Source organism: Nicotiana tomentosiformis, chromosome 5, assembly GCF_000390325.3.
Source record: "Nicotiana tomentosiformis chromosome 5, ASM39032v3, whole genome shotgun sequence".
NCBI lineage: Eukaryota > Viridiplantae > Streptophyta > Magnoliopsida > Solanales > Solanaceae > Nicotiana > Nicotiana tomentosiformis.
In genome coordinates this window covers 120092843-120105869 of record NC_090816.1, presented here as the reverse complement: position 1 = coordinate 120105869, position 13027 = coordinate 120092843, and the positions used below count along the sequence as shown (strand labels likewise).

At 37.1% G+C, this 13027-nt stretch overlaps 1 protein-coding gene across 2 annotated transcripts; it reads right to left on the bottom strand.

The window, feature by feature from the left end:
* Nucleotides 1-683: 683 nt before the first annotated feature.
* LOC104090857 (uncharacterized) lies at nt 684-6422 on the bottom strand. Of its 2 annotated transcripts, XM_070175267.1 has the most exons (15): nt 6294-6422; nt 5863-6093; nt 4603-4714; nt 4313-4425; nt 4098-4220; nt 3834-4006; nt 3609-3684; nt 3154-3240; nt 2758-2838; nt 2641-2673; nt 1899-1952; nt 1749-1790; nt 1316-1394; nt 1160-1230; nt 684-1074 (listed from the first exon to the last, which is right to left on the bottom strand). In XM_070175267.1, exons 2-15 carry the CDS (start codon nt 6040-6042, stop codon nt 973-975), a joined length of 1326 nt encoding a protein of 441 aa, XP_070031368.1. In that variant the 5' UTR covers nt 6043-6093; nt 6294-6422; the 3' UTR covers nt 684-972. The 2 variants fall into 2 exon arrangements, with proteins under 2 accessions (XP_070031368.1, XP_070031367.1); XM_070175266.1 differs by lacking the exon at nt 6294-6422 and having other exon boundaries at nt 5863-6155.
* Between the last annotated feature and the right edge of the window lie 6605 nt (nt 6423-13027).

Sequence of the window (13027 nt, the reverse complement as noted above, 5' to 3'; positions counted from 1 at the left end):
GACACATAATCTAACTTGAGGGGGCGTATCGGACCAACAACCTTTATTACTAGTAATTATTAGTTTGTTCTTAGTATTTATCTCTTTAGATTAGATTGCATTTATCTTCTAGACTAGATGATATCATAGTTAGTTCTTCAGAGTTATCTATTTGATTTAGATAGGATTCTTTAGTTATTTGGTTTACATAAAACTCTAAAAAGTTGGTTACTGTAACTTGTATTTATACTATGCGTTCAATAAGAGATACCCCTTTCCATCATCTATTCAAGTGTTCATATATGCACACCCTAAAAGTAGCATTTGAGCACTAAATCTCTTTTTTTTAATACAAAAGAATTCCCATTTGGATCATCTCTAGAGAATAACTATTTCATTTCTAAACCTAATTTATATTTGGAGCTTTCAACTCTGTAGGTCAGACTTACTTTGAACAGTTTATAGTAAAGTTCAAGTATTTATTTTGTTTTTTAATAACCGAGAAATCCTCGAGGCCCGGTAGCGCACAGTTCAAAACTCAGTGGATATTTGGCGTCCCTCTGTCCTTCACCACTTAAATATCATAATTTTGTCTTTGGCAAGGTTCAAACTCATTACATGCTCTAACCAACACATCATACCTTGCGTTCTTACCACTAACCAACGTATCACACAGTATATTCGTTACTATTGTGAGCAAGCTGTTGAATTTACCAATATATCCATAATCCCATTTCCATGTAAAGTTCAGAGTACAAAGTACAAACTAACATTTTAATTGAGACAAAAAAATGAAGTACATTGAAGAATAACCAAACAGAGAACAAATTAGATTACAAGATTAATACACCTCTTCTAACCTAGATTAGACTTAGCTTCAAAAAGATTTACAGCTCTATCGTAGGAAGACTGGACTAATTGGCATTGTAAATGCAACCTCTTGGGACTATTTCTTAGACAATTTTAGTATAATGGCTACATATGCCTCAAGTATCATGCCAAAAGTGGTGCTTCAATATTCTCTGCATTTTCGTCGAAGGTCTTCTTTGAGGGATCCTCTACTTTTAGCATGCAAGCATAATAAAGCGAAACCATCTGGTGGAATTTGTGCAAGTTAAAGCTTTCACAAGAACAGTGACATATGAAAAAGTCACGGAAATAAATAAATAAAACAGCTTACCATGCATAAAGAAGCACAAAGTATACTAAATCCTTTGCAGTTAAAAGGTGCATCACGAGACAAAAACCACGCTGAAAGAACGTTATGTCAGTGATTAAACACGGTCGATTAAGATGTCTCTAAATTTTTACATTAAGCGCACAGAAGATGACTTACATGTCAATGGACTCATCACAATAGGAGATAACAAACTCGCGACTGATTGAACGCCAGCAACAAATCCCTGTGCTTTGCCCTGTAATAAGGAATGAGAAGTTAGCAGGTGATTATAAAAGGAGAAATAGGCGAAAAAGGGATTGCTTCAATATAATGTCTTTTAGAATTCAGCTTACTAGCTAGTTACAACTATAAGTAATTAGGTTGAAACTTTCCCATAAATCCTTAAGATAGAGATTTCGTTAAGGCAAATCTCAGACAGAAGATGCTGATTTGAGTTAGTCCAGAATTTGAATTAAGCATTTTTTCACCTCTTGATTTAAAAACTGAAGCAAGTCATTTTATTAGCTTTTATTTTCTAGGACTTTGGCATGTATTGGGCAGAAATGCATGAGGAAGACTTTGCTAAAGCGAATCCCACGATTTCACTAACCTGATCTGCTGAAAGTGCCGATTTGGATATAACAGCATAAGTCTGTCAAGAAGTAAAAAGGATAAGGGATTATTAAGAATAAAATCAACAAGTATTAGGCTATTCAACATAATGCGAAATTATGGACAAAAGTTTGGAGAAATTACTCACAGAGGGTTTAACAAGGATGTAGATGACCCCAAAAGAAGCACTTAAATATGGCACCTGTGTTGGCAAAGGCAGTATACAATACTTTATGCTTTGGAATTAACAAGACAAAAAAAGGTTATAGAAACAGTTAAAATTTTGGGGAAGGGGAGGGGACAAAAATGAGATTATGAGAATGAAGCTTTTATTATATGCAATTAGCTACTCACACGGAACAGTTTGGTCTACTAGTGTATTTGAAAAATGCCACTTCATTTTAATCTCACAAAAAAAGGAGACCATATGATTTATGAATTACCAAAGTAAAAATATCGGCATCTTTCATGTCTTTTTCTTCTTTTCTCGTCAAAAACAATTTGCTGAGTGTAGAAATTCTACTAAAGTCTAAAGTAATATCCTTTTATTCATAGATTGCTATTATTATGTAGAGTTTAACTGCTTTCTTGACTTTGGTCTTATTTTTATCTTGTTGTTATTCTTACTTGTTGCAATTACTTTTTTCATCCGTTCTCCGGCCGAGGGTCTATCGGAAACAACATCTATGCCCTTTAAGGACAGGATTAAGGTTGCGTACATCTTACCCTCCCCAGACCCCACTTGTAAGAAATTCTAAGTTTGTTGTTGTGGTTGTTGTAGAAACTCTACTAAAGAAAAGAGGATTTTTGTTCCAGGTCATTATTTTCTCATTTTTAAGAGTCGGTATTCTGTTTTCAAACACATCTGCCCCAAATAATTAGTAACATACCCAAGGTGCCCATGCTAATCCATAAAGCATTGCCTGCAAAACAAAGCGCAACGTGAGGTTATAATTCCTTTAGATTAAGTGCTTGCTTTTGTATAAACATTGATCAAGGTGACTTACATAGGCTATTGAAGAAAGCAAAGCCATGCTAAGTATCACTTTCTCCCCAAACAGAGGATTGATAAGAGGAAGCACCAGAATCTGAAAAAATGTAAGTACAAAGTTAAGCACAAATTTTCACATAATGAAAACTAGAGTTTATAGAGGATACACAATGAATTAGCCAAAAATGCAGCAAACAAAGATAAGAATCACAGAAGAGAGATCTATGAGCTATTTAACTTGAGCATGGAATGGACATTGTAATGCTACTTTCATTATATCTTTGTGTGTATTAAGTTATGTGATTTCACCACTATTTAGAATATATATCTATTTAGGTACATATGTGTAAAGACATGTCTGGATATCGGAAACACTTGAACATCGCAAGAAACATTTCAAAATTCTGAGTACCTGTGAGACTATAGAACCTACTCCCACCATCATCAAGATTTCTGAGAACTGATTCTTATTGAAGCCAAAAGCTGATTTCAGATAGTACTGCACAAATAAAAATAATGTGCATGAGTTTTCAATCATTACAGACAGAGGCGGATCCAGGATTTGAGGCTTGTAGGTTCCTACCGTAATTTTAAATTAATATGCAATAATATTTGGGTTCACAGTTAGATATTTACAAATATTTAGTGAATTTCTTAATATAAATACAAGGTATACGCAAAAGTTACTGGGTTCCCGGGAATCCGTAGTCAATGCTCTAGGTCCGCCCCTGATTACAGATAAAGTCGAAATTCACTCTGTAATCCCTTGAAAAGGCAACAAGAACTCATCATGTTTTGATGATTCTGAAGGATGGTATCAATGAGGGAATAGGAACATTGTTTGATTGAAAGAAGCAGGTGACATACCAGTAAAACGCTGCTGATGCCGGACATTCCCAACTCATAGAAGAAAGAAACGAGAGAAATGCACTTCAGTGTTGGACTGAGGAGAACAATAAATGTCATTTAGAAAACATGAGGAAGTGATTCTGCAACTAGATAACACCAATAGTACTGGGAATTATTTGTGCACTCCAAATCGACATGTGGTAGCAGAACCTGAAATGTAATGGAAGACACGTGCGAAATTACCTGCTAGTGACAATATTTGCAGCATATCTCATCGAGTTATATCGTTCCTGAACAACCTTCAATGCCTTGCTCTTTACTGTCGAACTTTGGTTCACCTCTGTTTTTGGACTTACAGTCTCTTCTAGAAGCAGTATCAGATAAACAGGAACAAAGATCAAGAGGCCTATTGAAACCTGAATGGGAAAGTTCATTAGGAGATCGGCGATATATAAGAAAAGTAGAAATTATGGCTCACAAAATTGGTCAAGCTATGAACCAACATGCCTGAAAAATGTAGCCCACAGGAAGAAAACGGGCTAGGACATTCCCCATAACATGGGATGCAGAAAAAAGTCCCGTAATCCAACTAAAAACTGCAGCTCTACTACTCTCGTCAACAACATCAGCCTGAAAAAGCAAAACAAAAAATGCAAGTTAGATTCTTGATAAATTAGGGCAGCTTTAATTCTGTCGGCAAAATTACCAGATGAAAGTCCTACCGCATAAGCAACAGAGATGCAGAAAATGCTCCCTTGGCTTATGATATAAGAAATCGTCCGCAGGACATAATAAGCATAGACAAATCCCTTTGACTTATTGATGGTGAGTAAACCTGGAAGGTTAAAAAGAGCAGAGAAACAGAAAGAAGGAGAATTAATAACGCATAATAGCCGATAAGCCATAGCATGAAACTGCCAGTCGTACATAGAACAGTGACTCCAAATCCATATAGATACTACTATATTATCTAAAGATGATTTCTGGATAACATAAAAAAAGCACTACATACCAAAAGGAATAATTGTTGTAGATAGGGTGAGGAGAAGAAGCGGTTTACGCCCATACTCATCTGAAAGCTGGCCTAGGATAGGAAGGACAAGCATCTTGAATATTCCAACAACCTGCATTTGCAGAACATTCATTAAAGTTGGAGAGTAGTGAAAGCCACTGGGTGAGTGCTGCGCTTTCTATAGAAAATTTACACTGCCGGTTACAGAAAACCTTCAACCAGAATAAACCAAACTGAAGTTAGCTAGTCCCACTTCACCATCCTTGTGGCAACAAATTATTGAATATCTCCAATACGGAAATTCAACTTTACTTTTGAAGGGAACTAATTCTGCCCGCCTTCTTAACCATAGGCATAATGTTAGCATGTTCAACAACTTGTATTTCTAAATTCTAACTCCTAAAATCTATATCATTAGAATGACTGTAAACATAGGCTAAAAGCCAGAAGCCAAATTGAACTTCCAGCGTCTATAAACTATACAAATGAATATTTAATATAAAGATCAAAGTACTCCAAATGCTTCTGAGGATATCTACATAAGATTTAACTCCATGAGTAGAGCTGAAATTTCGTCATTACGAAGATATTTCAGCACATCTAAGAAGTTGGAAATAAGTACCTAGAGTGGAACTTTTTTGCCAAAATCCACGGCTGAAAAAGAAACAGGTTACGTCACAGTTCCTTAAATGTAAGCAGTTCATGTTAAATGTCGACTTATACAATTTAGCTCACTCCCTTTTCTATTTGTCGAAATGAAAGTCTATCTTGATAATCTAGAGTTATACATTCCTCAAAAATCACAATAGTATACTTCTATTTAAGTACTGACACAAAAAAGTTGTAGCTGAATAGTTCAATTCTGAAGATGATCATTACCACCACCACGACTACACACATTACTGCTCCATAGTAATAATAACATCTAAATGAATAACTATTTTCAAAATATCCACTAATGAAACAAGTCTGGTACATAACAAGTTCCATCATTCAGTGCAGTCCAGTACAGAGTTCAACTTCTTCTTTTTTAATCAGTCCTATTTCCAAACACAAATCATAGAATCAAAGTGTTAAAAGATGTAATTAAATAAATAAAAGTGTATTATCTCACGCTATGCGCAGGGTCCGATTAAGGTCCGGACTATCAAGGTCTATTCAAGGCTCCTTCTCAAGATTCATTAAAGAAAAAAAAAGAAAAAAGAAGATACTATGCACCCAATAAAAGACCAGAAGAAGCAAAAGGGGAAGATTACATACTGTTTGTTGAACACCGTTGATGTAAATGGCTTCAGAACAAGTGGAATTGCCAGGACAAAGAGCACTAGTTGTAACATCAACAAGCACTGAAACTGTCATCTCTTCAGCAATCCAGTGTATACATAGTGGCAACAACAAATGCAACAAAGGCTTCAATTTCTTCATACTCTCAAATCCCATCTTCTTCTTTTTCTTTAATTTCAGCTCCCTCAATCTCAACACTTCAAGAAACTACACATTAAATTAGGGGGTAACTAATTTCTGTTATATAAAGACAAGATACTGTAATTTTTAATTACTTTATCAAAAATGGTATCTGGGTATGACACAAGTCATGCTGTTACAGATTGGGTATAAGATTGACTTGTTGTAGCTTCAAGGAGTTGTACATGGTGCTTTAGAAGTAGTACGTCTGCGGATAAAACTCTTACCTGTCCGAGAGATTAAAGGTGCACGGAGTTTGCACGTGTGGCCATTGGTTGAGCGTGTGTTCTGCTAAGGTATTGTGTCCAAGGTGGACCATTTTTGCAATAAATAATTGAATTAAAAGAGCATTGGATCGGGAGAGTGAGAAAGTGACAAAAGTAGAAAGTGATAGTAGCGTGTTTAATTATTTCTGGCATTAGTTTGGCTGCCGTACCCCTTTATTTTATTTATTTATTTTTTGAAAAATGTATATTAGCAAATTAATAATAGTATTAGATTTCCTATGCTCATGTAAATGGTAGAAGTCGGCTGGCCTCTAAATCTAAATTGATCTAGCCATAGAATAGTATTTTGATGCAAATTTTAAGTTGTAATGCCTAAATATTTATTTCTGTCTTTGAAAAATTAGAAAAGTGTATTTTATGGACTTAAAAATTACTTATAAGATAATTATATATAAATTTTTATGATAAGCATTAAGTTATTAATATTAACCTGATAAAAATGTCGACTAAACTATTACTAGTATCACAAATCAGACTACAATGATTGTGTCAGAAATTTGTACGTACCTTAAATCTTTCTCAAATTCTTTTTTTTTTAAATACCAAAATCTCTCCCTCGTGTCCTAAATCTCTGTTCTCTTCTTTTTTGGCCCAAAGATAAACGAAGAGGCGCAACTACAGTCAAAAACGTCTTATCCCAATGATGAAGCCAATGGATCAAAAGACAGTTAACTGTTATTGTCCTGGCCTATAATATCTGCTCTCTTTTTCTTTTTCTTTCCTTCTCTGCCTTAAGATAAAATGAAAGGACCCGAAAACGACAAATTTCTAAAAAATTAGGGAAAATAACACGGACTAGTTAGTTTTTGAATTGGTAATTAAAAAATAATTAACATTTGCAAAGTCGTTAAAAAATAGTCATTATTTTGCTGCAATATGGAAAGTTCTAACATAATATACTGAAAATTGGTACACATGTGTATGAACTTACAGCATATTATGCTGAAACTTCAACACACGGAAAGTTCCAGCATAATATACTAGAGATTGGAGCACCTGTGTATGAACTTCCAGCATATTATGCAGGAACTCCAGTATATTATGCTGGAATATTTTTCGGATTTTGAACAGTGTTTTCTTTCAAATTTATCCTCACATGAAAAATGGCTAAATTTTGATTACTTTTGAAATTGTGACTATTTTCAATTACCACTTATAAATCTGGCTATTTTTGAATTTCATCCTAAAAATTATTCACATGCTAAACTTTTAATATTTTGTGAGAATAAGTCTTAGATTGTCTAAAAAGTGAATTAAGTAATTGAAGCATACTTCTATATGCACTTTTTATTATTGGATAAGCTACCAGATAATTATTATTGGATAAGCTACCGGATAAATCACTAAGCGTTATGGTGGGACAGATAGGATTCCTTCACCTTTAACTAGAAGTCACGAGTTCGAAATCTGGTTACAAAAAAATATTGGGACGAAAGCTTCCCCTTTAAGGAACTTTTTAAAAATGGGTCAAATATAGATAAGATTTATATTATCCATTTGAAAAATGAATAATCAATGAGTTTAACTTTTACATTTACAAATACTTAAATTGGGGGGTTCCTTAAGTTTAGGAGAGTAGGAATTCTTCCAAAAGTGATTATATTCAAGAAGTTATGAATAATATGGATATCCCGTTATTCGTCATATCCAGATTATCCGCCAGTTAACCTATTTTTTAGTTGTATTAAATATGGGTCAAATCAAATATTTTATCCATATTTACATTATTCGTGAATGATTGAAATGCCCCAAGAATAATTTAGGTACAAGCAAAAACTTCAACAAAGATTATATAGAAGAAATTTATTAAACTAGGGAGAGAACGTGGTAGGAGGCTTTTTCACAATTCATAAACTCTTGAATCTCTCTACATCATAGTTACCTCTCTACAATAGAAAATATGTAGTAGTACCCCTATTTATAATACTACAAACCAAATTTGACTAGAATTTAGCAAAACCTATTCCAATATGAATTTGGTATATAAAACCTAACTAGACATGAATTAAGTAAATTAGTAAATACCAAATCCTAGATAACTTAGGAATACTAATTAATCTTGGTTTAGTTTCCAACACCCCCCCCCCCCAAAACCAAGATCTTCAAACTTGAGCATGCCATGAATAACATCAAACATTGTAAAAGTCAAGTACCTTAGACTCTTCACTAATTCCCTAAAATATGTTGCACCTACAAAGTCGCGAGTATCATTTTAGTTAACTTCAATTTTTCTTCAATATTGGCCATATATGATTTGGCTTTAGCCATGGTAAATCCCTTCAAAATATCATCAACATATTTTTTCTTTACTTTGAAATCATCTACTTTGTAGTTGGACTTGTACAACCATTCAGCTCCAATTTGCCATTCTATATGTTGTAGGGTAATGCCACCAATAAATATTTTGCCTTGCTTCTTAAAACATGCAATCTCGAACAATGACACGAAATTGATTGTATCTTCAATATCTATAATCATGTGTTGTTCTGGTTCTAAATCCCAAGCTATTTCTGCCTCAATCTTGGGTAGATTGTTAGAAACTCTCTTGATGAACTATCTTGCTTCTTTCATTACTAGGTTATCTTCAATACCATCAAATAATTTTTCTGGTGAAACACCAACCTCTTTTGTACAGGCATCCCTTGCAACCAAATCGTCATTTCTAACAATCACAGAATTTTTTGCCAAATCAATTTGAATATTATTTGACTTCTCTCCGCTTTCAGTGGAAACTCTATCAAATAAAAATTACATGTACCTTCTCTTATTTTCTCCTCTATTTCTGAATTTTGGCCTTATTGATATATTTCTCCCAGATTGTAATGATTCGGCCGATCATTTCGGGAGTTATAGCCCCGTTTTCCCCATTACTATTTTTATGTGTTATTCAACTGTATTATGTTATACCGGGTTAGTTGATTCGGGTCCGGAGTGGTTTCAGAGTGGAATGAGATACTTAGTCTCTAAAGTAGAAGCTTAAGTTGGAAAAAGTCAATTGGATGTTGACCTATGTGTAAACGATCTCGGATTTAAATTGTGATGGTTCTGTCAGCTCCGTTAGGTGATTTTGGACTTAGGAGTGCATCCGGAATGTGATTTGGAGGTCCGTAGTAGAATTAGACTTAAATTGGCGAAAGTTGAAAATTTGGCGATTTTGGTCGGCAATTGAAAAGTTGATATCCGGGTCGGAATGGAATTCCGGAAGTTGGAGTAGGTTTGTAGTGTCATTTGTGATGTGTGTACAAAATTTGAGGTCATTCGGTCGTGGTTTGGTTGGTTTCGGTATCGGTTGTCGAATTTGGAAATTTAGAAGTTCTTAGGCTTGAATCTGAGGGTTAATTGGTGATTTGAATTTGCTTTGAGTGATTCGAAGATTCGACTAAGTTTGTATGTTGATATATAACTTATTGATATTTTTGGTTGAGGTCCCGAGGGCCTCAAGGTGATTCCGGGTGGTTAGCGGATTTGTTGAAGTTGGAAAATGGAGCTGAAGATGCTGCTACTAATATTTTCGCACCTGCGGAAGGAGGAGTCATAGGTGCGAGGTCGCATATGCGTTTGGGGTAGCCGCAGATGCGAAAATGGAAGGCCAAGGCTGGGAACGCAGGTGCGAAGGATTGGCTGCATCTGCGGGCCCGCAGGTGCGGGGCCTTGAGCGCAGATGCAGAAAAGAAGAGTTGAGTCGGTTCCGCAGAAGCGGAAGTGTTGCGCAGGTGCGCGCCCGCAGGTGCAGAACCTAGGGCGCAGGTGCGGAATTTTAGGACTTAAGTGGTTCTCGCAGGTGCAAGGATTCGACCGCAGGTGCGGTTCCGCAGGAGCGGACATTTGGCTGCAGGTGCGAATGTACTGGGCAGAAAAGCCCCAGCTCATGGTTTTGTCTTTATTTTTCAATTTTGGATTTGAGAAACTAGGGAGAGAGCCGATTTTTCGAAGGTTTTCAAGGAGTAACATTGGGGTAAGTGATCCTAACCCTTAATGGTATAAATTTCGTGAATCTATGACTTTGTTCATCATTAATTAGTAGGATTTTGGAGTGAAAATGAGGGGTTAGGGCTTGGAATTTTGGAGAATTTAAATTAAGGATTTGAGGGACTAAATGATTTCGGATTTTGATGAATTTTATATGTATGGACTCGTGAGTGAATGAGCTTTCTAGTTTTATAAATTTTGTTAGACTTCGAGACGTGGGCCTGGGGGCCAGGTTTGAGCCAATTTTGTGTTTTGGGCTAATTTAATAGTTTTTCTTGTGGAATTTATTCCATTAGCGTATATTGATGGTATTGCACTGATTGTGAATATATTCAGAGCATTTGGAGGCCGAATCGAGGGGCAAGAGCATCGCGAAGTAGGGATTTGATCGGTTTGAGGTAAGTAACGATTGTAATTCTAGTCCTGAGGGTATGAAACCCCGAATTTCGCATCATTTACTATTTTGAGGTGACGCACATGCTAGGTGACAGGCGTGTGGGTGTGCACCATTGGGGATTGTGACTTGGTCAGCCCCGTAGCAACTGTAAAGTTGCATATTTTATTGAAACTATATGATACTTGTGAGTTTTAGAAATGAGTTTTTGTAAATTGGGTTGAATACCATGTTTGGGCCTTGTGCCACTGCTGTTTGAACCCTTAGAGCCCTTTTTTTTTTTACTATCCTCTTATTATTTTCGATTGAAAATATATACTCAGTCATGGTTATACCTGTTTACTGCATAACTCAATTTTATTACTCTGTTTTGATGCATATAAATATTGTTTTGGGCTGAGCACCCTGTTTTTACTAAGAGCCCGAGTGGCTTGAGAGGTTTATGACTGAGTGAGGCTGAGGGCCTGATTTGTGAGGATATTTATGAGATCGGGCTGCGCGCCGCAGCATGTTTGATATGGGCCGAGAGCCTGAGTGATTTATGCCATGATTTGTCTTGATATAGCGTTTGGGCTGAAGGAGCCCCTCCGTAGTCTGTACACACCTCCGGTGAGTGCGGGTACCTACTGAGTGCGAGTGCCGAGTGTCGAATGCTGAGTGACTGGGAGGCATGAGTGATTGTGAGGTATGCCCGAGTGGCATGAGTGATGGTGAGGTATACCCGAGAGGCATGAATGACTGTGAGGTTTTCCCGAGGAGTTGTATATGAGTGATATTTTGCCCGAGGGGCTGTTTATGATTTCATCATTTTTCCTCACCTTTGCATTGAGCCTCTGTTTGAAACTGTTGAAAAATATCTTTAAATAATTTTTACTGGAACTGGTTTTAAACAAGATGATTTGATTCAAACACTGATTTTTAAAGCATGTTGTATTTTACCGAGATTTCATGATATGAACTTTATATACTTTGTTGCCCATCACTACTGCTCAGTCTTTATTATGGTTGTTACTTACTGAGTTGGCGTACTCACGTTACTCTATGCACCTTGTGTGCAGATCCAGGTGTAGTTGGACACGGTAGTGGCTGCTGACTATTCCGGTTGCCGATTTTCTCAGGGATAGCAAGGTAGGTGCCTAGCGATCGCAGCCCTGCTCTTCTCCTTCTTATCTTCCTTTAGTAGTATTTAGCTATTTTTCCAGACTATGTTAGTCTCGATATTGTCACACAAATTGTAGTAGATGCTCATGACTAGTGACACCCCGATGTCGGGTTTTTCTTTTCCGCACTTTTGTTTTTGATTTTAACTCCTTTACGAAGGTTTTTATGTTAAATAGCCTTGATTTTTTTTCTTTGAAATGAAAATATCGGTTTATTTTGGAAATGAGTCGGCTTGCCTAGTTCCACGATAGACGCCATCACGACAAGGTTAGTTTGTGTCGTGATAAGTTGGTATTAGAGCCTAGGTTACATAGGTCTCACGAGTCATGAGTGGGTTTAGTAGAGTCTTGCGGAGCTGTACGGAGACGTCTGTTCTTATCTTCGAGAGGCTGCAAAACACTTAGGAAACTCCATATTCTTGAATTCTTGTCGTGCGAATCCGTTGATTCTAGTAACTAAACATATGTTATTTTATTCTCTCACAAATGATGAGGACTCATACTACTGGTCAGGAGGGCCATCCACCAGTACCACCAGCCAGGGCCGCGAGAGGCCGAGGCCGTGGTAGAGGTCATGGTAGGGGCAGAGGTACAAACTGCATCGCAACTGGGGCAGTACCTACAAATCTACCAGTTGCCCCAGATCAGGACCAGATTCTAGTTGTTAATGCACCAGCTTAGGCACCACCTGTGCCTAATGTGATTCCAGGCCTTCAGGAGACCCTAGCTCAGATTCTGGCAGCGTGTACCGGCCTTGCTCAGGTGGTCTCTATCTCAACGGCCGCAGTCACTTCTCAGGCTTGGGGAGGCACATGCACTCAGATTCCCATCGCTCGCACACCCGAGCAGGTTGTTCAGGGACTCCAGACACGGGGGGAACCACCAGCCCAACCTGTAGTAGCTGCACAGGATTATGTGGTTCCTGTTATGCATAAGGATGATCAACGTAGGTTGGAGAGGTTTGGGAGACTCCAGACGACACATTTCAGTGGCACAGATAGAGAGGATGCTCAGGACTTCTTGGACAGGTGTCAGAGGATACTCCGTACTTCAGGTATTATGGAAACTTGTGGGGTCTCATTCACTACTTTTCAGTTTTCTGGGGCTGCACTCAGATGGTGGGAGACTTACGAGAGGCGTAGGCCTGTTGG

Bases quoted from the DNA above. Each gene is read 5' to 3' on its own strand.
- LOC104090857 (XM_070175267.1), bottom strand. From the start codon at position 6,042: ATGGGATTTGAGAGTATGAAGAAATTGAAGCCTTTGTTGCATTTGTTG. The intron at 4,426-4,602 runs GTATGTAGTGCT...TTAACCTTCCAG, and splicing joins TACAACAATTATTCCTTTTG to GTTTACTCACCATCAATAAG. The intron at 1,953-2,640 runs GTATGTTACTAA...TTGCCAACACAG, and splicing joins GATTAGCATGGGCACCTTGG to GTGCCATATTTAAGTGCTTC.